The 26,390-nt window shown below is 36.5% G+C and overlaps 1 protein-coding gene across 2 annotated transcripts in view; it reads right to left on the bottom strand.

Annotated features, from left to right (window-relative positions):
• Window positions 1–1,551: 1,551 nt before the first annotated feature.
• The window catches only part of LOC123880218 (LIM/homeobox protein Lhx9-like), a 39,379-nt gene continuing 14,540 nt past the window's right edge, over window positions 1,552–26,390 (bottom strand). The window contains exons 2-7 of one of the 2 annotated variants that reach the window (XM_045928212.1): window positions 23,642–23,871; window positions 21,992–22,126; window positions 17,718–17,954; window positions 16,828–16,979; window positions 2,879–3,114; window positions 1,552–2,588 (exon numbers count right to left, since the gene is read on the bottom strand). In XM_045928212.1, the coding sequence (XP_045784168.1) occupies window positions 2,355–2,588; window positions 2,879–3,114; window positions 16,828–16,979; window positions 17,718–17,954; window positions 21,992–22,126; window positions 23,642–23,724 (1,077 nt within the window). In that variant the 5' untranslated portion in view covers window positions 23,725–23,871 and the 3' untranslated portion in view covers window positions 1,552–2,354. Of the gene's footprint in view, window positions 2,600–2,878; window positions 3,115–16,827; window positions 16,980–17,717; window positions 17,955–21,991; window positions 22,127–23,641; window positions 23,872–26,390 lie in introns of both variants that reach the window. The other variant, XM_045928213.1, reaches the window with a different exon arrangement.

Below are 26,390 nucleotides of genomic sequence, written 5' to 3'. Positions count from 1 at the left end.
CTTTAGACACTAAATTATTCAACGGAAAATGCTATTGTATTACAAATCGCGAATTGATATGTCTCAGTTGAATAGGTAGATCTATCTATGTAGATTATATTACATTAGCTGGTATGTTTCAAGATATTACGGAAAATGTAGATACTTATTGGTCAATGAGCTTCTATGCATATAGCTACTCGTGCATTAGTAGTTAATCTACGTTCAATTTACTTGCCTTCATGTTCAAACACTAAGCTAAACTGACTAGTATCACTGCTTATAATATAGTGTGAATTGTAATCCTAACAAGTAACGATTAATTTATGGGTAGAAAAACGCTAGGGACAAAACCCGGCCGCAAAATTCAAAAAGGGAAACAACTGAAAGAGTGATTTGGAGAATCATAATAACAAGTGTAAATTAAAAATTTATAACACCCCCGACAAGTGAAGGTTACAGTTACTAGAAAAGAGCTGATAACTTTCAAACGGCTGAACCGATTTTCTTGGATTATAGCTAAGAACACTCTCGATCAAGCCACCTTTCAAACAAAAAAAACTGAATTAAAATCGGTTCATTAGTTTAGGCGCTACGGTGCCACAGACAGATACACAGATACACAGATACACAGACACACAGATACACACGTCAAACATATAACACCCCTCTTTTTGGGTCGGGGGTTAAAAAGTAATAACATAACGCTCAGGTTGGGTATATAGTCTTCGAGAGTACGATTTGAACGAATAATGAACTAAAATAAAATAAATTCTCTTAGTTTACTTTACCCTAAAGAGAATAACTAAGGCTTAGTTCACTGTGTTATAAAACGAATCTCTTAGGTCGTGTTTACGCCTTTTACGCATTATAACAAGAAATCACATACCTACTTGATTACTTTTTAAATTGACTTAAAAAGTAATCAAGTAGGTAGGTATGTGAAGGAAAAATAGATTATATACAAAAAAAGTATATATAATAAAATAACAGAATATATTAAGTATTTATAATTAAATAATAAAACAATTATTTTAATCAAAGCGACTAAGACTGGCCGCATATTAGTTACTGTATTAAACGATAATTACAATCACTACAGCAGTGATAGCATCGAGAAAAGGTGCTCAATGATTATAATTTTGAAGCTGTCGTAGAGACTTACCTTCAAAATGATCAAACATATGATCAAAATGTCAAACGCGTTCGGGTGGCCGAGCCTCTCGATAAAAGCTCAATCTGTTAAAATTAACCGTTTCAGCTGCTGAAAATAAGCAATCGGTCATGCAATAGTAGTCAATGTGCACCCAGCCTAATAAGATGTAAAAGATGAGTAGGTATTTAGGGCACTAATATCAATATCGTAATTTACATCTTAAATCTAGTTACAAACGATTTTTACAGGCTTCTTAAATTCTACATTAATTACTAATAATCTTATAATTTATTAAAGTTCACTCCTATTTGTTGGTAGGTAGGTATGCAAAAAAAACATTAAATTATAGTACAGTGGAATGATTGAAATAATGTTTTTATAAACAATGTTTACCAAAAGCATTATGTATTATTTGGTATACAAAATTACATGTCGAAAGTTAAAATGTTAGTGTATTATAAACGAAATTATTGTGCAGTTTATCAAACTAACACGCATAAGTAGCTATATGACCTATATGAGTATGTATTCATGTTAACAAACGTGCTATTCGATATTTGCTAATATGGAACGTTATTAATCATAACGTTTGGCCCTCATTAGTTTGGCTTTCATTGAAACTGATACCTCAATGCAAATGCCATAGTCAGGGCCGGCCCGTCAATAAAGGCGAACTAGGCGACCGCCTAGGGCGCTCGATTTTAGGGGCGACATAGCTAGGCAACAAGCGTTCGCGCTCCTCTTCTGTAAATCTAGATTGTGATAGTATAGCAATACAAAATGATAAAAGTATTCGTAAACGCCGTGCACCAGCCGCCTCGGGCCCCGGGGCGTTACCGAACGTTATAATACCCTTTTTAGTGAAATTCTAAATAAGTTTCGTAAATAAAAACCAGTTTAAAAGCGCAAATAAAGTTATGCGCATTTCTGTAAAATTAAAGAAAATTGAATTATTGAATTTTTTTAGTAAAAATTACATTTGCGTTTTGTTGAGAATTTTTTTCTTAGAAAGCGTGATTTCATTTATTCGCCTAGGATGCCGAGTTGGCTTGGACCAGCGCTGACGTTAGACCTTGATTAGTTACACGAGGATCATTGGATTTAGTGCGAGGTAATTATGTCAATGGAGGTAACAAAAAGCTATTACATTACAACGGGCATAGGTTTACTAGCCCGAAAAAGTTGTTGAAATCTGGTTTATCCTTACTTCTCTCAAGTGTCAGTACATTTCATTAAAGCTCATTGGATGGGGAGTGTGTACCCTTAAATCGTCCAAAGCTTGTAGTGGTTCTGATAACATCAATGTGCCAGGCACGCTGGGTGGAGGAACGCCTGCAGCCAGACTTCCGTTTGTTGAATGACCCGCATTGCCGTTAGATATTGACCCGTGGTGGTTGGACTCTTGCCTCATCATATTCCTGCGCCATTTCGCCCTTGCGTTTTGGAACCAGACCTACAAATAATCTACATTTGAAACGTTCTCACGCGGTAAAACATTCTATTATAATATACTACCACGCGATGCATGTTGAGACCATGTACTTAGCAAAGGCTAATCAATTCGGCTCTAGTTTTTTTTTCCACGCGATTCGAGTAGTGTCAGTTCGGACAGCATGTATGTAATGTAATTCTTCTTGTTTGCAACTTTTGTTTAGAGCAACGAAATATTTGGCAAAAGTTATGACAAAAAATGTACTCTAATTTATTAATATTAGTATCTATATTATTTTATCATGCACTGACCTGCAATACACGTTTGGAAAGACCAGTCTTTTGAGCCAGTTGCTTAAGATCTTTCGCGTCAGGGTTCTGATTGATTGCGAAGTAAGATTTCATGGTGCGAAGCTGGTGGTGCTTAAAGCTGGTGCGCATGCGCTTAGTTCGTTGGGTGTGACTCGACACGCTACCTGGAGATGCCACTGAAGAGTCGTAAGCCAGTGATTCCATTGAGGAGGAGAGATCGCCGCGATGGAGTATTTCTGGAAAGATTCATACATATTTACCGAAGAATGCCTACCAACTCGCCTTTAGAGCCTCGATAGCTCAACGATTGAGGAGCGGACTCAATTCCGAAAGGTCGGAGGTTCAAATCCCACCCGTTGCACGGTGAGGTTTGAACAACTGTTGTCCTGGTACAAGGTTTACGCTTAATTGGAGGGGAAAGGGGAGTATTAGTCATGATTAGAATGGCTAATATTCTTTTATAAAAATAAAAAAAACAAAAAACTTCTTCGTTCGTGCTAATATTTAATAGTAGGTTCGCAAGAAGTCGATATCTTCTCTTGTGAACTTAAAGATAAATTAACACCTACCTACTTAAAAATGTATTCAATAACTTCACTATAGCAGCCCTACTATAGGGGACAAGAAAGGTCTATATTGTGGTCTGTTGATTCTTAAGATAATATTTTTAGTGATGTTACTTTAAAAAACTCAAGTAATTAAGAGGAGTTTATTTATAACACGCTCCAAACAAACGTAGTTTGGTTCTCACTTCAATATCAATTACTATAAACTTCTTACTATTACTATCACTTAATATAAACTCAATGAAAGTTTACAGATACGATCTAGAAATTAACATCTGTGAACCCATGTAGTAGTTATACTACATGGGTTCAAAAATTTAAATAAAAATCTTTAAACTCTTGTAACTTTAAAATATTTTGTATTGAGAGTAGGTATAGATAAATCATTAAAGAAATTTTGCAAATCACAGAAACAGATTTTTATTAATTTCTAAAACGTACAAAAATATCTACAAAATTTACTTAAGATTTATTGGTTAATATTCAAATGAAAACCAAACTATACTTTTGTATGGAGAGCGCCAGGTTGCGCTCAAACTCTTTTATATTTATTTTTTATTCAGACACAGTTAGCCCTTGACTGTAATCTCACCTGGTGGTAAGTGATGATGCAGTCTAAGATGGAAGCGGACTAACCTGGAAAGGCTTATGACAGGGACAGAAACCAGAGGGATATGGTAATATCCCTTTGGTTTCTACACGGCATTACACCGGAACGCTAAATCGCTTTTCGGCGCGGCTTAGCCACGGCCGAAGCCTCCCACCAGACCAGACCAGTGATTTAGAAATTATAAACTTCCAAACCCTGCCGAGAATCGAACCTGGGAACCCCCACTAATAAGACCACAGCGCTTAGTGCTGCGCCAGGGAGGTCATCAAAAACTCGTGCGCAACTTGCCTTAAATAAAAAGCAAAAAAGGGATAGAAATGTTGATTCACAAAGTTGAAAAAACCGGCCAAGTGCGAGTCAGACACGCGCACCGAGGGTTTCTTACTCGGGTATTTTTTTCGCCATTTTGCACGATAAATCAAAAACTATTATGCTTAAAAATAAACAAAAATCTGTTTTAGAATATACAAGTAAAGCCCTTTCATATGATACCCCACTTGGTATAGTTATCTTACTTTGAAAATTAAAACACATTTTAATTTTTTTTTCTATGATGTAGCCACAAATTCACGGTTTCCAGATTTATTCCTTTACTTGTGCTATAAGACCTACCTACCTGTCAAATATGATTCTAGGTCAACGGGAAGTATCCTATAGGTTTTCTTGACAGACACGACGGACGGACGGACAGACCGACAGACAGACAGACAACAAAGTGATCCTATAAGGGTTCCGTTTTTCCTTTTGAGGTACGGAACCCTAAAAAAAACGCTCCCACCTAGCCGTTGGTCTCGGCCACATCCTATAGTTTTTCTATTGTCGGTGACAGGAAGACCACGGGCTGATGCTGCCTCTGATTGCAGATCCGGTTGTGGTTTCAGACAAATTGCATCGATTTCAGAACTTTTTGCTCTTGCATCGCGAACACATTTAAATAAAGTCGAGAATCGTGGAAACTGCGTTCAAAATAAACTATGTTTGTGCTAACCAGCAAGATATCGCTAATATTTTATTTACGTATGTGCCAGATATTTTTTTTCTGGATAATGTTCATTAATTTATTACGTAATACTTACTTGTATACCTGTGCATTAATTTAACAATACGGCAGCGATGTTCACGACGTTACGCGTCGCGCTGTACATTATTCTTACCTACGCACTAGATTAAGTACTATGTACCTACATTACCAATTTGTCATTATGCTGGTTTCTATAATTTTATTTTTATTGTATAGCTATAATTAATAAACTCAGTGCCCGGTAAAACCAACTGTGGTTTTTGTGGCGCTGACTGTAACAAAAGTTCTCTGTATATTTTTAATGTAAATAATAATAAATAAATAAATAAAAAAAAATTAAAAAAAAATTGCGCATGATATTTTATACATATTTTATACTTTAAATTCGTTTATACACGGTTTTATAGGCACGTTGATCACTACAAACGAACCGAATTTTATTATTTTGACCTTTTGATATTATATTCCTGGAAATATACTTTTCAGCTAAAATGGGTTTCAAAAGTATCATAATTATATCCACATTCCACTCCATACATCCAAACGGTAGTCAATAATACAACAGGTCAAACACATAACCCTCCTTTGGGCTACGCCGCAGTCGGGTAAAAATATATATAGTCCGCGACAGGTTCAGAGTGCAATCGGGGTATGAGGTGGGGGGAATCACCTCACACCCGCACGTCTCTCGCACCCACCCGCATCCGGTTAGCGCGAAGGCTGTGTGGGTGTGCGGGGCGTTCCCTCCCCGATTGTCATTTCAACCTGTCGCGTACTATACCTGTCTGACTGTCCCACTTTAGCAGCTTCATTTCAGCTTTTTTATTTAATCGATTTTCATGAAAACGACAGAAAATCACAGCATTTCCACAGAATGTGGGTAGCACCAGACACATAAAAATTGTACAAGTGAATTTGGAAAATAAACATTTTTCATTTTTTTTCAATGTTTGAAACCTAAATTCACGTAGACGAAGTCGCGGACTTCATTTACCTACTCTTGCCTTCATTTGTATTTTTTGTAGCTTGGTTATCTATCTAGGGCTATTAACGAACAAAAACATAAAATAATATACTTAAACAAAAGTAAAACAGCATGAGCAGTTATCGATAACGCATGATGCACAAAAAAATAACCTCTCCAACAGTTACATGGCTGGGCAAATAACAGGGGATGATAAATGTTAAAATAATTGGAAGATCGTGATCTGATAGTATCATATCGGTGGTCGGTTAGAAAGAGCCGGTGGCTTAATTTATTAATTTTCACCCCCAACCCCTGGGTGGTTGCGGTTAAGCGCACCGCTCAAAAACAGCTAATTATTTATAATTAAATATTATAAACCTTGTTTTGTTAATTTACTAACCGTTATGAGAGACAGGCTAAAATGAAAAAAGGCCATTTATTATTTTTTCCCGTCTCATAGAGCCCACAGGTGACCGGAAGGCCGCAAGTACCTTGACTCGCATACTATCAGCCTGGCGACTATGATATAATACTGATAGCACTTTATATACCTTACCAATACGTACCTACCTATCTCGTTGTATTATGGGTTAGGAAACTAAATTAAATTTTTTAACCAACCGACCCAAAAAGAGGAGTGTTATAAGTTTGACGTGTATATCAGTGTATAATGTCTGCGTCTCAGCGTAGCTCCTAAACGAATGAACCGATTTTAATTTAGTTTCCTAACCCGGAATCGTTTCAGCCGTTTGAAAGTTATCAGCTCTTTTCTAGTTTTCTTATACTTAGAGGTTTTTGTGTCGGGAGTTGCCACAGACAGATACACAGATACACAGATACACATGTCAAACTTATAACACCCCTCTTTTTGGGTCGTTGGGGGTTAAAAATACCTATTACCTACCTAATATTGTTTTAAAGATTGGCTTGCATATGTTGCAATGAGACTATGCCATATAATACCTAAGATAGATATAACCTTGACGGTACTATATCAGCAACTTTACGGAAAGTTCCTAAAGCAACTATGAACAATGCCTAACACAGGTAACGAACCAATAGACGGACAAACATTAATTGCTTAAATAATAAGTAATTTAAGTCATAATATTATAAGTCTAATATGGTCGTTATGGCTTGTTCACAAACTCAGTATCAGGTCTCAGTTCTCTGAAAGGCTATGTTCCCTATATTTAATCAGAGCCTACTTATTATTCTAACCCATATTTGAGAGGCTACTAGTTTTTGCACCGAGCGGCAGCGATGGTTTATCGGTCTCTCTAAACTGGGAAAACAAGAGTTACCAAATCTCGTTACCCTGAAAACCAGTGCAGCAGCTTGGCACAGCTTCGTGCTCAAGCGCTTACAATTAACGTACTTAATAAGTTAATTGTAACAATAATTGTGATTGTTGAGAAACGTTGACCCAAGTTGGTTTTCAGTCCCACCGAGCCTCGTTGTGCCATCGTCAGTGCCGGTTATTATCACTAACATCTGATAATAAGTGTAAAAAACCGGCCAAGTAAGAGTCAGGCCCGCGCACCGAGGGTTCCGTACTCAAACATAAATCAAAAACTTTTATGCATAAAAATAAATAAAAATCTATTTTATAATGTACAGGTAAAGTCCTTTCATATGGTACCCCACTTGGTATAGTTATCTTACTTTGAAAATTGAAAACACTAAGTATTTATTATTTGTCTATATAAGCACATTTTTTTGTGATGTAACCACAAATTCACAGTTTCCGGGGGTTTTCCTTTACTTGTGTTACAAGACCTACCTACCTGCCAAATTTCATGATTCTAGGTCAACGGGAAGTACTGCATAGGTTTTTTGAGAGACATGATAGATGGACAGACAGACAGACCAAATCCCGCGGGAACTCAACTCAAGGGATATTCAGAGGTAAAAAGAAGGAGTTTAAAAAACCTAAACCCACGCGGACGAAGTCGCGGGCTTCATGTAGTCTTTAATAAAATACAGTTTTTGTATCAAAACAAACAGCTCAGCTCATCTTAAAATGATTCAAAACTGTCGTTGTTCAAAAGTACCTTCATATCTTCGATCATCAAAACAAACCGGCATGTTTGTTTGGAAAAGACTAACGACTTCGCTATCTCGAGCAGTTGCTCTCACCATTAAATAACTAGATTTTATTGACAGAATTAACATGTTACCGACTTTACGTGAAACCGTTTTTTCTCTCTAAAACCCGGTAATAAAGCATCGCGGTCGTAAAGGCTTCGATATTAACGATTGGTTATAAAAAAATAAAGGAGCCATCCAGGAATACGTGTTTTATTGCGCAGATAGGCGCCGCGGCCTGTGGTACGAGTTAAAAGTTAAATCGGTTTTTCTAAGCTTTATAAAGTTATACTTTATTTCATGATCATCGTCATAATCAACCCATCGACGGCTCACTACTGAGTACGGGTCTTTTTTCAAAATGTGGCAGACTTCACACATCTTTGAGAATATTACGGGAACTCTCAGTTATATTAAGTTTCCATGCGATGTTTTCCTTCAGCGCTAAAGCAAGTGACATTTAATTGATCCGAAACGTTAGAATAGAGAATAGAGAAATCAAACTAACAGGTATGTTAGCATTCAAAAAGCAAACTAAAGAATTATCGATCTCGCTTTAGTCTGTTACTTGGAACAATAGCATTCATAAAATTTTGGTAGACCTTGTAAAACGATATTGATGTGAAAGGAAAGCTGCCAGTTTGGGTACATATTTTATTTAGATACATTCAGACCTTTGGTAGCTATCAAACAGTTCATGGTAAATAAAAGGATGCCATACTTACAATAACTTAAAAAGAGAGAGAGCCCGCAAGAGTCAGGCCTTCGTTATCTTATAAAAGCTGAAAGTTTAAAATAACAGGTAACAAAGGTGTAAAAATCTTACATCAAAGTACCTATAGGTAAAGTCTATTTTTTTTACATTTTCTTCCTACTAGGTTTAGAAATCACGTCATGCATTCCAGACAATAGTGTCGTGGCAATCCCTTAAACAGACACCCTTAAAGTTTAATTTTGTTAAAGTTTAACTGTCAATGCGCACAGAAACTTTCAGCTTTTATAAAATAACGAAGGTCTAGGCCTTGCGGGCTCTTAGTCCAAGTCTTAGTCTTAGTTTCAATATATGCTTTTCGGGTCTGGGCTCAAGAAATAGGAAAACGATTAGATACAATTTTCTGATAGAAAAAAAATCCGAATACTTATCTAGATTTATTAGTTTTAATCGTATCATGATCAACCCATCACCAGCTCACTTCTCTCAGAATGAGAAGGGATTTAATCGAATGCGGTAATTAATTTTTCTTTTTTTATGTGCGAAATTCGATTAGTAGGAAAATGTGTACCGAATTGAACTCCATTGTGACTATTGAAATATTAGAATCGAGATCTATATTAGTGTGGACGAGACGCCCGTTCGCGTGTTTTTCAGCGTCCACGACATTGCCCAGTGAAAATTCGGCTCCTTATAACTCCTCTGCCAACGTTCCAGACCAGAAGCATAATTTTTGGAGTTTTCGTGCGCCGAATTTACGCTAGATTTGTCCGTAGCGCATTATATCGTCACCATATATTAAATCCTACCATCGATTGAAGAATTTTTTTTTAAGAAATCAGATCGATCGGCACTTTTGGCCACCGCCGCCGCCTGGCCGGAATGCCGCTTATCTGAGCTCAACTATCTGACGACACTCGGCCAATAAAGTTGTTAGTAGTCTGTATTGAGTAATAAATAAGTAGTCGTAGGTGTCGAGTACTGACAAGACAACTTATCCGACATGCACTTTTAATAAATTCTGTAATTTAATTCTTAGACCTACAATATACAGATCAGACTTACCTACCTATACTTATAATTTATCAAAGCTCTCCTAATAGCAGTGGCAGTCAGTGGCAGTTGTATACATTTATTTAAATGTAGAGTCAAATATTGATTTAAACAAGATAATGGATAAATACTGAAACATAATGTTATGCCAACGATACCTAATATTTTATGCTCATCATCATACTCATCGCTGCCAGCTCACTACTGAGAACAAGACGTCTCCTATAAGAATAAATAGTAGATTATGCAACATGGGGCTAATGTAATGTCTTACGTTACGGGCACCTGGATAAATCCCAAGCGAACGAGGGATTTTAGAGTAACTCCTGAGCGTAGCGAGGGTGTTACATCTAGAATCCTGAGTGAAGCGCGGGGTTTAGGGGTGCCCAAGACTAAGACAGCATTATCTCCAAGTTGTATACTCTGCTTTTCACACCTCGCAATAAAATCAAAATCTTCGTATGTTTATATAGGTACCTACCTATCTGTCTTTAGAAATATCTGGGAGCAAATCGTTTATTACACTTTGAGCACTTTTGAACACTTTTAATAGTTTCCGGAGTTAGATTATTACTGCCATCATCGTCATCACTCGACATTTTAATTTCAAGTTAAATAAATAATTTATTTCAATAACACCATAATATAACGTTTCGCACCAGGTTTCGCACGCGTCCACCACGCTCACCAACAGCAGATTGATAGACTTCACACACTTTTGAAAAACAACTTCTATCTTTGTTGTACCTATTCCTCTTCATTTACCTCTCCCACTGCCAAGCGTCACTGGTAGATAATTCTTACTGTTCTTAGAGTTCTTTGAGTTCACTTCTTATCTTTTTTCTTTATATTTATATTACACCATCATCATGACTTACCAATCGCCAGCTCACTACTAAGAACGGGTCTTTTCACTCTTTTCTCAGAATAAAAAGTTAAGGCTATTATAGTCCGTCACGCTGTCTAAACATGGATTGGCAGATTTCCTCACGATGTTTTTATTTTTTGATATTTAGGAGACTTTGTACCTAATCATTCAAATTGGATATTTGACCGGCCACCTATTACCGTGCACTTACATTGTTCGTCGTCACGTTAGTTATCGGAATGTTGTGCATAATCTTGTCATTACGCGATCACGTGACGAGATCGGGGAGAAACGTACTATGTAATAAAGACAGTTCTCGTCTCGGCTTGCGTCCCATCGCGCCACTCGTTTAAATATGTAAATGCACCTTTAGACTATAATTTCTGTGTCAGTCAATTATGTTAATCATAATCATAAGTAATTGATCATTATTTATGAAAAAACATTAGATATGAGCCAATATTATTCTCTAGGTACATTGATAAACCATTCTCTACATCACAGATGTAACACTTTACACGTTAAGTTACAACATAAAAATTCGCAAGTTTGAATAAACTTTATGTAGATCGGTACCTTCTTAATTACAAAAATTTAAACAGTTCTTGTGACATTGAAATGTAGGTAAATATATGCATGTGTGAACTGAACGATTATGGTAGTTAATTACGGGTTTCACTGTGTTCTTCGGAGTGCGCGTTCGGTTTCGATTATTATCACTAACATCTGATGGTTATCATTTACCCTAAGTGGTAAATTATACTACGAGTAACCTATGCGGTGTGGTTCATTATTATTAATGGCTAAATTCAGACGACAGCCTTAGTTACTCTTAAAAGAGTCTAAGATACTCTTAGTCTTGTGGATCTACTTATAAAATGTATATGTAATATGTTAAAAAATCGCCCAAGTGCGAGTCAGATTCGCGCACCGCGGGTTCCATACTCGTGTATTTTTTTCGACATTTTGCACGATAAATCAAAAACTATTATGCATAAAAATAAATAAAAATCTGTTTTAGAATGTACATTGCACAGGTAAAAGCCCTTCAGATACCCCAATTGGTAGGTACCTATAGTTATCGTTCTTTGAAAATTGATACACATTTTAATTTTTTTTTAATGATGTAACCACAAATTCACAGTTTTCGGATTTATTCCTTTACTTGTGTAGACCCACAGAGCTTTGTAGTGTTTAATTCATCCAAGGCTTTGTAGAGGGCTGCATTCAAATCTAACCTACTGGATGTCTCAAGGAGTTGACACAAGTCGATACATCTGTTCTGCTCTGCTTTGTTCTCATTAGATCACAACGTGGGGTTATTCAAGGGGTGGACGAACTAATTCCCGAAAGGCCGGCAACGCATTGGCAGTTCCTCTGGTACTGTAAATGTTAAATGAGCGACGGTAATCACTTAACATCAGGTGACCGCCTGCTCGTTTGCTGGCTATAGTTTTTTTGATAGTTTGATATGGGTCAATTCGACTGATTTACTATACCTGCCTACTTTGCAACTAAATTCCAAACTAGACTTCAAATAGGTACCTATAACATAAATAAAATGTACCTACATAGTTGCAACTAATAAAGTGTAAGTAGTTAGATAGTAAGTGATAAGATAATTCTAATTTAAAAAGAATGTTTGGGAAAAAATGTTATTTTTTACGCACGACAGGTGACTGCTTCGAGCATTTAGGTCGGCGATTGAACGATTTACTTTTGAGGGGCCTATTCCAAACGATGGGCCTTGTTTACTATTCTAATTTAGTTTTTTTTATAGTATGGATTGTTTGGCGGCTCTTTAAGCTAATCATTAATTTTTAATTAAACTTGTGGGTGATGGAATCGTAACGATTATTGCGTTTAATGTTGTATGTTAACTTGGTTTGATTATTTTTTCAAATGTGGTTTTATTTGCATAATTAAATATATTAGAGACTTTAGTAAGCTTTAAGCAAATTAAATGTCACTTGGTTTAATGGTGAAGAAACCCCTCATTAGAAAACCTAGATAAGTACATGCCTCATTACCTACTTTCTCCGTAACGTTCTTATGAGTGTGTGAAGTCTTCCAATCCATACTAGACCAGCGTGGTGGAGTGTGGCCACAAAGATTCTGACAGGAGACTTGTGTTCAGTAGGAGGAGATGATGATAATGCTAATTCTCATAAAACTCCCCTTAAATAGACAAACTGGCATTAAATTCATTTTTATTCATTTTTACTTTCTACCGTTATCTGTAGTAGTTTTTGCATGAAAGTCTTAAAAAAAGAGAGATTTGAGAGTCATTTACCTATAAAGTATGTATAACCTCTGAATCAGAAGATCATGACAAAGGCTCCGAGTTCCTACAAGAGACCTATACCATAGTTCACGACATTAAGCCCTAATTCGCACGAGCGTTAAAACCCGGCATTGTGCTGAAAATACAAAGTGCGCGTTAAAAAAGCGTTGACGTGTGAACAGATAGGACTTGGGAATGCATTTGTTCTATTTGAACGCTTTTTAAACGGACGTGAAAAAAAGCTCCAGACGGCAGTTATTATTAGTACATTTGACGCAGGTAGCCCTAAAATACCTAGCTCTGTTTTTTAACCCCCGACCCAAAAAGAGGGGTGTTATAAGTTTGACGTGTGTATCTGTGTGTCTGTGTGTCTGTGTATCTGTGTATCTGTGTATCTGTGTATCTGTCTGTGGCATCGTAGCGCCTAAACGAATGAATCGATTTTAATTTAGTTTTTTTTGTTTGAAAGGTGGCTTGATCGAGAGTGTTCTTAGCTATAATCTAAAAAAATTGGTTCAGCCGTTTAAGGGTTATCAGCTCTTTTCCAGTTTTCTTGTAGAAAAGAAGGTTAGATAACCGTTAGGTTCATAATATTATGTCAATAGACAAATGTCAAGCTGTCAAGATGGACGTTGCCTAAATACATAATTATTTATTTGAAAATGATGTTTTGGAAAACACAGATACTTTGGATCGTCGGGGGTGTTATAAATTTTTAATTTACACTTGTATACAATGATCTGTAAGGTTAGTAGGTACTTAGATAAGTAAGTAGGTACGTACATATTATTTGCATATTTCGACAGCGTCGATATATTGATAAGTTTTCAAGCAAGTTAAGTTAGTTAAACAAACGCATTAAAATGTTTGTTTATGTTTTCTAATATCTCAAAAAACCGCTAACATCGGCATTACTAAAAAGCCGCTTACCATAGTGTAAGATAACTTTTTGAAATATGCTAAAGGAAATTTGATCTTATTACCAGAGCATAATGGTTTAAAATATGTCAACTTATTTAGTACACTCATGCTCACTTTGTTCACGATTGAGTAAAAGATAAGCAACAGAATGTCATTCTACGCGATGCCTCCATTTAATTTTTCCATTAGGTGCTTTTTAAGAAATTAATTAATTATAAGTTTTATTTAGTGTGTAGTGTAACAGTTTGTCGGTTACTAAGTATATCTATCTATATGTTTTGATCTATTATACTTATTATAAAACCCGCATTATAATTAAAAGCAAAAAACCAGTGTTCACTATTATAAAAAAATTAATTACCGGTTACACTTTCATAATATGTAAGTTGTAATATTGTACAAATCTCGAAAATATTTTTAGTTCTAAATTACTCGAATAGGTACCTACCTACATAATTCAGGATTCCTAGTCCAAACCAGAAATTCCTTTATACAAATTCTGTTCTGTTGAATTATTCTAGATTGGCCTGAAACTCGTTAGCCAAAAGCCTTTTGGACTACTTTGGTCTTTGGGCATTTCTGAAGATTGCCTGGATCAATTGCTATGATGTGCTGGCATTTTGACTTTGGACTTTATCATATTCGTGTTATGTATGCCTAATTCCAGATATAATAAACACAACATTCCGTAATCTTACTTAACTTACTTGAGAGATTTCTATTCAATATTTTTCAGTGATGCGAAACGCGGAGGCAATTGATTAATTTTAATTACAATATTTGGAGACATAATGCTCTGATTAATTTTACAAATATAATATTCATCAGTCTACCCACAAGATCGGTTCGATCGGTTTTAGACCGCAGTCGCCCTAGTGAGTGACTTTTCAATGATCAACATTTCGATTATCGATAAGTCACGTAACATTTTCAAGAGTGCTTAGTTCCCATTATCGATGTCACGCGCGCGTCTCTAGTGGCCGTGTTTGCCAACATGGCGAATTGCTTGGCGGGAAAACACTAATTGATAATGTGTAGTGGCTATAAAAGATCGTAGATATTGGTGTAATTTAATGTCGCTGTACATTCCATCCATCCATCCATCAGCCTGTATGCGTCCACTGCTGGACATAGGCCTTTCCAAGAGCGCGCCACCAAACACGGTCCTCCGCCTTCCTCATCCACCCGCTCCCCGCCACCTTCTTCAGGTCATCAGTCCAGCGGGCAGGAGGTCGTCCCACACTGCGCTTACCGGTACGCGGTCTCCACTCCAGAACACGTCTGCCCCATCGGCCGTCGGTTCTGCGACAGACATGACCTGCCCATTGCCACTTCAGCTTGCTAATCCTTTGAGCTATGTCGGTCGCTTTGGTTCTTCTGCGAATTTCCTCGTTCCGGATTTTATCCCTGAGAGTAATACCCAACATAGCTCGCTCCATAGCGCGCTGAGCGACCTTTAGTTTGTGGACGAGGCCAACTGTCAGTGTCCACGTTTCTGCTCCATACGTCATCACAGGTAGGACGCATAACGCATAACGCTGTACATTAATTATGATTAATAGGTTCTTCAATTCATAATTATGTGATATCGAATCTTGAACGGATTTCTATACCTTGTAGCAGTAGCGTGCAGCTTATAGAGGTATAAAAGTACTGCCTACCCTAATTGTAATAGATCAATGCTTATTTTACATTATGACCTGCCAGAAAACAAGTTCATACTGTTAGTATGTTAGGTAGTTCTTCATAATAGTTGGTACCAAAAAAGTATGTACATATTTTTTTGCCTATAGGTAGGTACTTGGTTATGTGGAATTGGTTAAGACAATAAGATTCTGGTTTTCCATGGGTTTTCCATAGTTTTTCACAACACAACTCAAAGTTATAGTATTTATTATTCGGTTAAGTTTCAGTGTCAAGAATATTTAATAGATTTTTGTCATCGTTAGGTGGGTAGGTATACTTAGGTACTTTATTTGTTAAGAGTTCATAGGTAAATAATTAAGTATAAAGAACAGCTTGTCATTTTAATCTAAAGTTGGTAGACACTGTAAGCTCTAATCTCAGATTAATCTGTGGCTCCGACTATCGATATGTCTGAATTTCGAGCGTAAAGCGAGAAACATAACGATGTGTCATTCCATAGTCCATTCAGACTAGCGCCATGATTAATCGGGTCGAGAAGTCACACAACCTGAATTCACCTCAATGAGTGCCTCGCATTTCGACGCCATAAAGAATAATCCAGACGGCCGACCTCGCCAATGGGTCCAACATTTCCAACCACGTTTTTCCTACTCCAGCGAACGAAGCTTCCGCGAGCGAAAGGGAGACGAGAACAGTTTTAAGAGTGTGTCGTCTATTCATTAGTTGTGATTACGACCGAGCCGGGATGAATTGACATCTGGGACGCCCGCACGGGGAATCCGTCCTCGTACTTTCCCTTCTGAGGTTTTTGCTAAATTTTAAGCGACCATTTTATTCTATGAAATATGTAACGAATATTCTCAGACGAACGATCGGGCTCTGATGTAGGGAATAGTTCCTAGAACTACTAAGTGCAAACGCTTGGGAAAGTCGTACGCGTAAGCCGCTAGTGGAACATCACAGGAAAATCTTTCAAAGGGAAGCGGGTTGAGGCGTAGGCATTCTTTTGCGGCGAAACGGAGTGAGGAAAAGTAAGGGCTTTATGTAAGCGTTTTCCGAGGCGGACGAGGAAAATAATTAAGGGGCTGACAATTTTTAATTACATTGAATTGTATAAAGAAAAATTCGCTCGATAAAAGATAAAATTCGCAGTAGGCGGCATTGCGTCAATTGAAAAAAAAAATATATATATACCTACTTAGGTTTGCTTACCTAGTGCTGTGCTAGCCATTCTCATCGTTTGGACTTGCATGTCTTCTGGAGAACCTTGGTGCGTTTTTCTCTTCCTTGGTCTTCCTTTTGGGCTCGGACCTCCTGTGTAATATTGGTTTGGAGAATCACCCTCGCTATGCATTTCTTGGCACCTAATATAATAGAACAAAGAAGTTTACCTCATATTAAGCACTTATTTATCATACCTATGCTAGTAAGATTTACATACTTTGATCGGCTTGAAAATATTTAAATATTTAGGAAGGCTTTGATTTAAAAATGAAGTAAGTACATTTTTCACGATTTTTTGGAATGGCCTTGGAGTCAAATACTTAGTTGATAAATACTAAGTTCGTCATTTTTATTAAGTTAAATTGAGGAAAATTGGTATTTGGACATTTGATTAAAAATAAAGAGAGCCATCCAGAAATTTTGGAGACGCCATTCTCAAGGGGATTAAAATATGGGAAGAAAGTCTACTACGAAAATCCGCCATTTTTAGACTGAAATTTCATGTTCTTGATGAAAATTCATATCAATTTTGAAAAAATATACCCAAGGAATAATAGATAGACCAGCCGTGCGAAATCAAAAGGATCAGCAAGTATTAAATAGGTATCACCTCTCAATCTATCATTTCTCAAGACTAACGCTTGGCGCTGACGATCTAAAGTTTGGTTTTATTAAAATGATGCGGTAAGCTTATGATTTAGTAGAGGTCTGATTTGTTTGCCTTTTAAATCAGATAAGTAAAGTAAAATAGCTGGTTAGCCCGCTTCCATCTTAGACTGCATCATCACTTACCACCAGGTGAGGTGGCAGTAAGGGGCTAACTTAAATACCTGAATTTTAAAAAAATAGCTGGGTATTTTGGCTAAAGGAGTCATTACCTGTAAACGCTATTGATATCCTCATCACAGAAATCGTCCATACATGCGCTATCGTAATGCGGCCTGCAGTAAATAAGGCCGTTCCTCATGCCGAAGACATCGCCTTTCGAAAGCAGGGTTCCGCATGCCACACACGTGAAGCAGGTGAGGTGAAAGACCATATCCCGAGCTCTCATGACCAGCTCGTTTGCAGTGATACCGTTCCCGCACCGAGCGCATCTCTTCACACAAAACAACCTGAAACAATTTTCTATCTTCGGTTTGGGGTGTTAACTATCAGATTTTATTCGGTAATGAATTTTTATCATACATATATCTAAAACAATATCGATCTCTAGTTATAGTTACGTATGCTACACTCAAGGTAAGGCGATCCCAGCAAATATTATTTTTTCAACACGCGCTTACATGGGTAATTTTTTAAGCAATAGTTGTTGCTCGGCAACACATAGATAGGTAAGTACTTATGGAGCAATCTGGAGCAATTATGTATTTTGCATACATAATTGCTGAAATTTTCAGGTATTGCTGGGTGTTTAGCTTCATGTGGTCGTGACGTCATAATTGATTAAACTGCTTGGAATTAAGGAATTTCAATTGCCCGTGTAAGTAATTTAAAGTAGGTATAGTGCACGACATGTTGAGATGTCTACCGGGGTAGGGACGTCCCACACAATCGCACATCCCCCGCGCTAACCCGATGCGGGTGAGCGCGGATGACGTGCGGGTGTGCGGCGTCCCTCCGCCTCATACCCCGATTGCCCTCTCAATCTGTCGCGTACTGTATTTAAATATGGTTAAGGGTAGGTACACCTCAATAATATTACATTTAATAAACGCAGTTCCGAAAATATTTTAAAAATCAATTACACCATATGTTGGACAAAGAAACCCATAGGGGAGAATGTTTGTCAAATCATGTCAGGTTACAATCTCAAGTGTCAGACTCGATAAGGGAACACCGGATAGTGACGTGCATACACCTGTTATGTTTAGACAACTTATCTGGTAATAGTAAAACAAAAAAGTATTTTTTTCCGTAGCTCTCTAGTACGAAAAAATTATAAAACCAAAAATAATTCCTTAACGTAAAAAGATTTTTAAACAGTTTTACTTAGCGTCATTTACGTATTTTTTTTCAAATCGTATAAAATCATTCTTTATAGGGCGATGTTAGAACTACAGTTAGATACATTTAAGCGACATTTTAATTTTTTTGAGAAAATAAGGAAAACGTATTTGGACATTATAGTTATTAATTCCATTATCATTCTATTGGGATTTTTCAAAGAAAATGGTACTTAGGTACTAAATAGAGAGTGAATCAGTGTGGCATGGAATAATTAGTATTTTAGCGCTTTCATGCAGCCAAATCTTTATTTTGAGAATAATGTTAATTGGATCACTATGGTTCTACCCTCACCTTGGGATTCTAACTTCTATGTCATTCATTCATCAAACATTCGACCTTCATGCAAAATCTCAAGTTTGCAAGGTCTGTAAGTAACTTGGCATGTTAGTCAATCTTTTTCTAGTAAAAAATATAATTAATACTTAAACAATATATAAAAAAAGATTTACAAGTGTTAGTATAGGCACGTAGTTATTTACTTACATGACGTGTAAATCTTATTAAATCTTTTATTTATATTTTATACTTGTCTACAATTTCCATTTACTTACTGTAATATTATGTAATGAAACACGTCGTTTCCATAAAGAACGCATACAAAAGTAGGTACATCCTTGTCGATAGGTAGTGTATTAATTATATACCCTTTACATCTACAGATAAATCATTGTTTTGATCTTTATCCTTTGAAATACAAAGAAGCCCATTCCTTGTTAGATAACATTTATGTAGACCTCCAATGTCCTATAATTATATTTTACTGCTACTCAAAGTCTCGAACCCAAAAGAATTATAACTAAACAATAATTTCAGTCGTTATCAATCTGTAATGACTAGGCCAAATGGATAATGTGCGTCTTACGTTAACAAAATACAAACTTAGGCCCAAAGCACACACGATACTTTTTGCATTAGTGATCAAGCAATGTCCTGAACCTGATTTATTTGTTGCATTATGTGCATTATGTAATTAAGCATGTTATCAAAACACCAGATTCAACTGACCTCTTCTAATACAAGTTTCCAATCTGTTTTTAAAGCAACTTGACTTTTGTCAATTTGAAGATCGTTTGACATCGTGTCAATTTTATTTCCCAGTATGCTTGATGGATCGCTTCGAATCAGCACAAAAAATAACTATCATTTTCTATGGCACACGTCTTCCAACAAAGATCTTAAAATCCTGAAGACCGTTAAAGTGCGGAAGTTGGAGTACCTACCTACTTTACTCAGATTTTGAGAAATAGCAAATATGGTCTCATTAATTAGGGGAAAATAGCCGGCAGAAGACCACCTAACTGAAGAAGAACATCGTGGCTTAAGAATTTACGCCAATGGTCCGAGAAGAGTACCAGATCTCTTTTCCGCGCACCAGCGTACAAGGTGAAGATAGCTCTAATGGCTGCCAACCTCCGATAGAAGACGGTTCTTTAAGAAGAAGAAGACGTCTTCCAGCGTACTAGTATCCGGCACTGATACTAATTTCAGTGCAAGATAAATACTCACTAATTCGCTGTGACTGACGTACGAATGTCTGCGAACGTGGAATTGTTACATGGTTGACGATAGCAATGATTATATTTTGTGTGCTGAGTTTAATTAAATGCAGCACTGAAGGTAAGTACAAAGAGCGATCACATCGCTGATCGCTGATGCTAAAGTATTGAGTATGCGGAGACCCTTATAAGAACGCGTGTTCGAGCACAAACAGATGCATAATGTATTTAGTTTGGCGAACAGGTGTGTGAACAGAGCAAGTGTGTCGGATCTTGAGTGACGTAGACACCGCCCCTTAATTGCAAGAGTTGACACGTGACAACATTGGAAAACTGAAATATTTATTGCATCTTTTTTATACCCACATGCTCAACAATTTCACTCACCACATGTATAGGCACATTATGATGTTATTATAATCACTGATGAATCACTGGTAGAAATAATACAATTTCATCTGAGGATTACCATTATTTTACGAACACTAGGTATTTTAAGCGTCACGTAACGTAGTATTGAACGGTTGCACATTTAAATACGGGATGTAAAATGATAAAATAATAACGCCCAGCCTCAATTTCGCATCGACAAAAGTTCGGTGTCGCAAAATAACGCCAGCCAGTAATTACTTACACGTTTTTATACAGTTTATGGTGAAATTGGTTTACAAAGATCAACATTCGTTGTTATTTAATATTTTAATGCATAAGTACTTAGTGTAAGCTTTGAAGTGAAATCTGACTGAGTTTACGATCCCAACACCCATGGATTACTTAATTTGTAAACCATTTTCTAAGCTCCCGTGTAACTTTACAAGTTAAAAGTGACACCAGAGTAACGTTTATTTGCCATATACTTGTAAGTACGATTGATTTACGTCTAAAATCAATAATCAATCTATCTCTAATCTGTCGATAAGTTACAACGTTTTTATTTATTATAAAAAAGGTATGGTATTTCCTGACAAATAACAACGTTGTTATGAAACATATCGGCAGATTGTATTAAGTTATTATGTAACGAATCAATAGATTGATTATTATTATTAATTTCAGTCTTGAAGATTGACAGCGGTTACGCACTCATCCGATCCGAGTCCGTGAAAATCCTAATCCTAATAAAATATTTACTATAAATGTGAGAGTGTGGATGTTTGGATGTTTGTTACTCAATCCCTCAAAAATTACTGGATGGATTTGACTGAAATTTGGAATAGAGATAAATATACCCTGGATTAACACATAGGCTACTTTCTATCCCGGAAAATTAAAGAGTTCCCGCGGGATTTTGGAAAACGTAAATCCACGCGAACGAAGTCGCGGGCATCAGCTAGTACGGATATAAAAAACTCGATCCGAATCTCTGATCCAAATTTTTTTATCTACAGATTCTCCTAGACACCTCCTACCTCTGATACCTGCATAATTATTCAAAATTATAAAGATACCTTAGTGTTTAAATTTGAAAAATTTAACACTGCGGCTAATTGCCTCTTCATGGTGACAGAAGGACTACCTCATTTTTTGCGCGAAGAATCGTCTGGGTAGTAAGCACGTAAATGCAGCTGGCATTCTTGACACCATTCCGCGCGGGCACGATGCAGTAATTAGGTAACATTTATAAGTTGTAGTGATTAAGTACCTACCTATAGTAGTCCTCCTTGCAATAGATATTCCCGTCTCTCGAGAAGCAGGTCAACTCGCTGTCCAAAGGCAGACGGCATTCGCAGCAGCGGAGGCAGGTGCCGTGCCATTGCCGGTCTACCGCCAGCAGGTAATATCTAGGCACATTATTATAAAAAAATTATTCAACTAATAATTTTTTTACACAACACCTACAGTACTATTAGATAATGTATTTTCCTACATATTATTTCATACGTTAAAAAGTACAGGTTTCATCAACATCATGCTAAACCCATCTCCGGCCCTCAGGTCAAGTCTCCTCTTAGAAAGAGAAGGGTTTAGGCCACAGTCCTCAACGCTGCACGCTGGCCAAATGCAGATTGGAAGAGTTCACACACCTCTGAAACAGTATGGAGAACTCTCAGGAGATTTCCTCAAGACGTTTTCCTTCGCCGTTAAAGAAAGTAATTTATTTAATATCTTACCTTACAAGTGTAAATTACTTTATAACACATCCGACAAGTGAAGGTTACAGTAACTAGAAAAGAACTGATATCTTTCAAACGGCTGAACCGATTTTCTTGGATTGTAGCTAAAAGCATTCTCGATCAAGCCACCTTTCAAACAAAAAAAATGATTATAGGTTTCTTGACAGACAGACAGACAGACAGACAACAAAGTGATCCTATAAGGGTTCCGTTTTTCCTTTTGAGGTAGGTACGGAACCCAAAAAAACATAGAATTTTAAAAACATTAGGTAGGGTACACGAAATCATCATTTTGACGAGTGTTCAACTTAAATAGGTAAATAAAATATTTTTATTTATTACCTACTTTAAATAACTAAAATTATGTTATTAAGTAAGTATCCTGAAATAACAATATATTATATAACAAGTAAATAAGCTGAAAAGACCGCAACTGATAAGTTCTTAATAGTAAATAATGGAATTATTAATGGGATGATTGTTATTCAAATGAGCTTAAATACGTCAATGTGACGTCAATGTTTCCTTCTTTAATTATTACTTACTATTAATTTTAAATAATTAGACGTTAGACGTAGATTTATATTATTATAACCGTAACAATATACCTACTTAGGTCTGTATTAAAGATTTTTGTCTTTAGGGTTAACGGATTACAGAAATCTGTTGTTTTTTTATGAAGATACATTTGGACAAAATCAATTTTAATATAATACGAAAGACGCACGACATAATATTTGTAGCTTTCACGATAACACAAAGATAAAACAAGAAAACCTATGACAATTGAAAAGTGACTTTTTCCCATATAAGTTAGTCCTTGACTGCATCTCACCTGGTGGGGAGTGATGATGCAATCTGAGATGCAAGCGGGCTAACGTCAAACGGGTTTTTCAGTTTCATCAAACCCATACCTACTTCCGATCGGTTTCTACACGGCATCGTACCAGAACGTCAACTCGCTTGGCGGAACGGCTTTGCCAGTAGGGTAATAACCAGCCACGGCTAGCAATAATCTGATGGAAAAGGCCGAAGACATACTTACAGAGCTGGTACTAATTGGAACGACATTTTTCCAAAAATTAGTGTACAGTAACTGTTTACCTCCGAGTATATGCCTAATAATTATAAAAATCCTCTTGCAGTAGGTAAAATATCAATATAGTTATAGCTTTTAGGTACCTGTCTTGTATCCTGCCTCCGCATCCCGCACATTCGTCTGGGGTTGCAGGCGACCCCTCTGAGCTTTCTCTCTCCTTCAGCATATTGTTATCCGTCTTGCTTTCCGGAATCGAGTCTTTGTCTCAAATAACAAGGTTCAATTCCCCTTGCATCTTCTCCTCGATACCGTTAAAATCAGACATAGTGCGATTTTTGCTCGATAGATTCGTAGCAGAATTCCTCGGAAGGACCTGTAGGAACACAACAAAATGAAAACAACAATCAATAATTTTATAACGTGCAGATAACGTGAAATTTAGAGCCTCGATAGTTTAACGGTTGAGGAGAGGACTGAATTCCGAAATGGGGTTCAAACCCCACCCGTTGCACTATTGTCGTACTTGTATATTCTAAAAAAAATGTTTGAGCTAAGTACTTGTCATAAGATTATTAACAGATAGGTACTATCTGATGCCGGTGACTTCTTCCGCGTGGATTAACGTTTTACAAATCCCGTAAGAACTCTGTGATTTTCCAGGACACATCGTAGCCTATGTCACTCTCCAGGTCTTTAACTATACCCATGCAAAAAATCGCGGTGATTCGTTATTCCGTTGCGATATGATTGAAGGACAAACCAACAAAACAACTAACCGAAAAACCACTAACAAACAAACACACTTTCGCATTCATTTACTATGGGTAGTGATAGACTATTGCTGTGCACTGTGCAGGTACACTAGGTACTTTATGAAAGCTACTTTAAAATTAAATTTAAAAAACCCCCGGCACAAAAACCTTCAAAAAGTAAAAAATAAATAAGTAAGTATGTAAAGTCCTTCAAGTTTAACATAAATAGTAAAGTTTTTATCCAAGCACTCGTCGCGTCAGGTGACCACTAAGGGAACAGAACCGGTAATTTTTTTGGACAAGAATCAGCCTGGCTGTTTAGTGTAGAAACGAATTCTTAAATGTCATAATATCGACATCATTCCAGGCGGGCAATACTTATCAACTAGGTAAGTGTCTACACTCTACAGTAATAAGTTAGCTGTAAGTTATGATGTAAGTAAGTAGGTACATCAGTAGTAGATACAGATACATACCTATAACGACATTTTGAACGAAAATATAGTACCTAGGTAGTTACGATTGTTAAAAAGTTAGCTAAGATATTCAACTGTAGAAACTTTGCATAAAGTACGGTCGAAGCGAATTCTAAATAAAAAAGACAAGCAAATGTTTCTATCCACCAACTGCACTGCAGAAATAAAAAAAAGGTGGATTCAATACGTAAATTTGAATGCGCTGCTATAAGTTTTCCATAATATAAAATGCTAGGCTTCTGCCTTCTTAGCATATCATTTATAATTCTCCCGCGTCGACTGGCACAAATCAGCATCTGTACACAATGGGACATCTATAGGATCTTATGGAGGTTTATACTAACGTCCCTTTTATTGGAAGAGACAATGGAGATTGTTTGTAGGTTTTTGTTTTGTTCTGGTCTGGACGACCGTCGCGTACCATTATAAAACGGCAAATATTAAGTAAATAATATACTTCCCATTATCCACCCCCAGTCCATCATTCTTTCTATTTTAACTGGTTATATAAAACTGACTTTGCTTGTGCCTTCATACGATAAGTTAATATATTGACTTGGGATTTACAGTTGAAGAATATCTAACTATAGGTACCTAGGTGCTTACCTATTACCTACCTGCTTGCTAAAGACCAAGCGTCAAAATTTATCAAACCGATTCGATATTTTGTTAAAAACTTTTTTTCCAGAAATCAAATTCAAATTCAAATTTTTTATTATGTCTATAATATTTAATTTTTCAAAAACCTTTTTTAATATTGCAATAGGTACCTACTTAATTCTTTTTGGTAATCAGTCCTTTAGTTCTTTAGCATTGAGCCATACTAATGAGTTATGAGGAATATTTTGTTATAAATAAAATAACAAGTGTAAATTAAAAATTTATAACACCCCCGACGATCCAATGTATTTGAGTTTTCCAAAACATCATTTTCAAATAAATAATTATGTATTTAGGCAACGTCCATCTTGACAGCTTGACATTAATTGTCTATTGACATAATATTATGAACCTAACGGTTATCTAACCTTCTTTTCTACAAGAAAACTAGAAAAGAGCTGATAACTCTTAAACGGCTGAACCAATTTTTTTAGATTATAGCTAAGAACACTCTCGATCAAGCCACCTTTCAAACAAAAAAAACTAAATTAAAATCGGTTCATTCGTTTAGGCGCTACGATGCCACAGACAGATACACAGATACACAGACACACAGATACACAGATACACAGATACACACGTCAAACTTATAACACCCCTCTTTTTGGGTCGGGGGTTAAAAAGCAAAACTTGATCTTTTGTTTTTCTTTTATATTATATTTTTTTTCACAAGATGTATTTTAATATTATTGCCCTATCATCTTCCCACGAAGATTCAAAACCGGCACATACATAATAAGTGAGCCCATTTGCCGCATGCAGAATACGCAGCCAGCCAAGCTATACATACCTACAGAGAGGTTAACGTGGCGAACTAAATCTATATTACATATATAATAAAATTGTAGAAAAGTGGTGTCTGTACAATGGAAATATATAAAAAAAAAGTAGCAGGGGTTGTTATTATATCGATACCGAACCCGAAATTGTAATTAATTTTTTTTTGTCTGTTTGTCTGTGTGTTTGTGCACGCTAATATCAGAAACGACTTATTCGATTTAGAT

This window comes from Maniola jurtina, chromosome Z (genome assembly GCF_905333055.1).
Source record: "Maniola jurtina chromosome Z, ilManJurt1.1, whole genome shotgun sequence".
NCBI classification, from domain to species: domain Eukaryota; kingdom Metazoa; phylum Arthropoda; class Insecta; order Lepidoptera; family Nymphalidae; genus Maniola; species Maniola jurtina.
The sequence above is the reverse complement of the archived record's forward strand: the minus strand, read 5'-3'. Positions and strand labels throughout refer to the sequence as shown.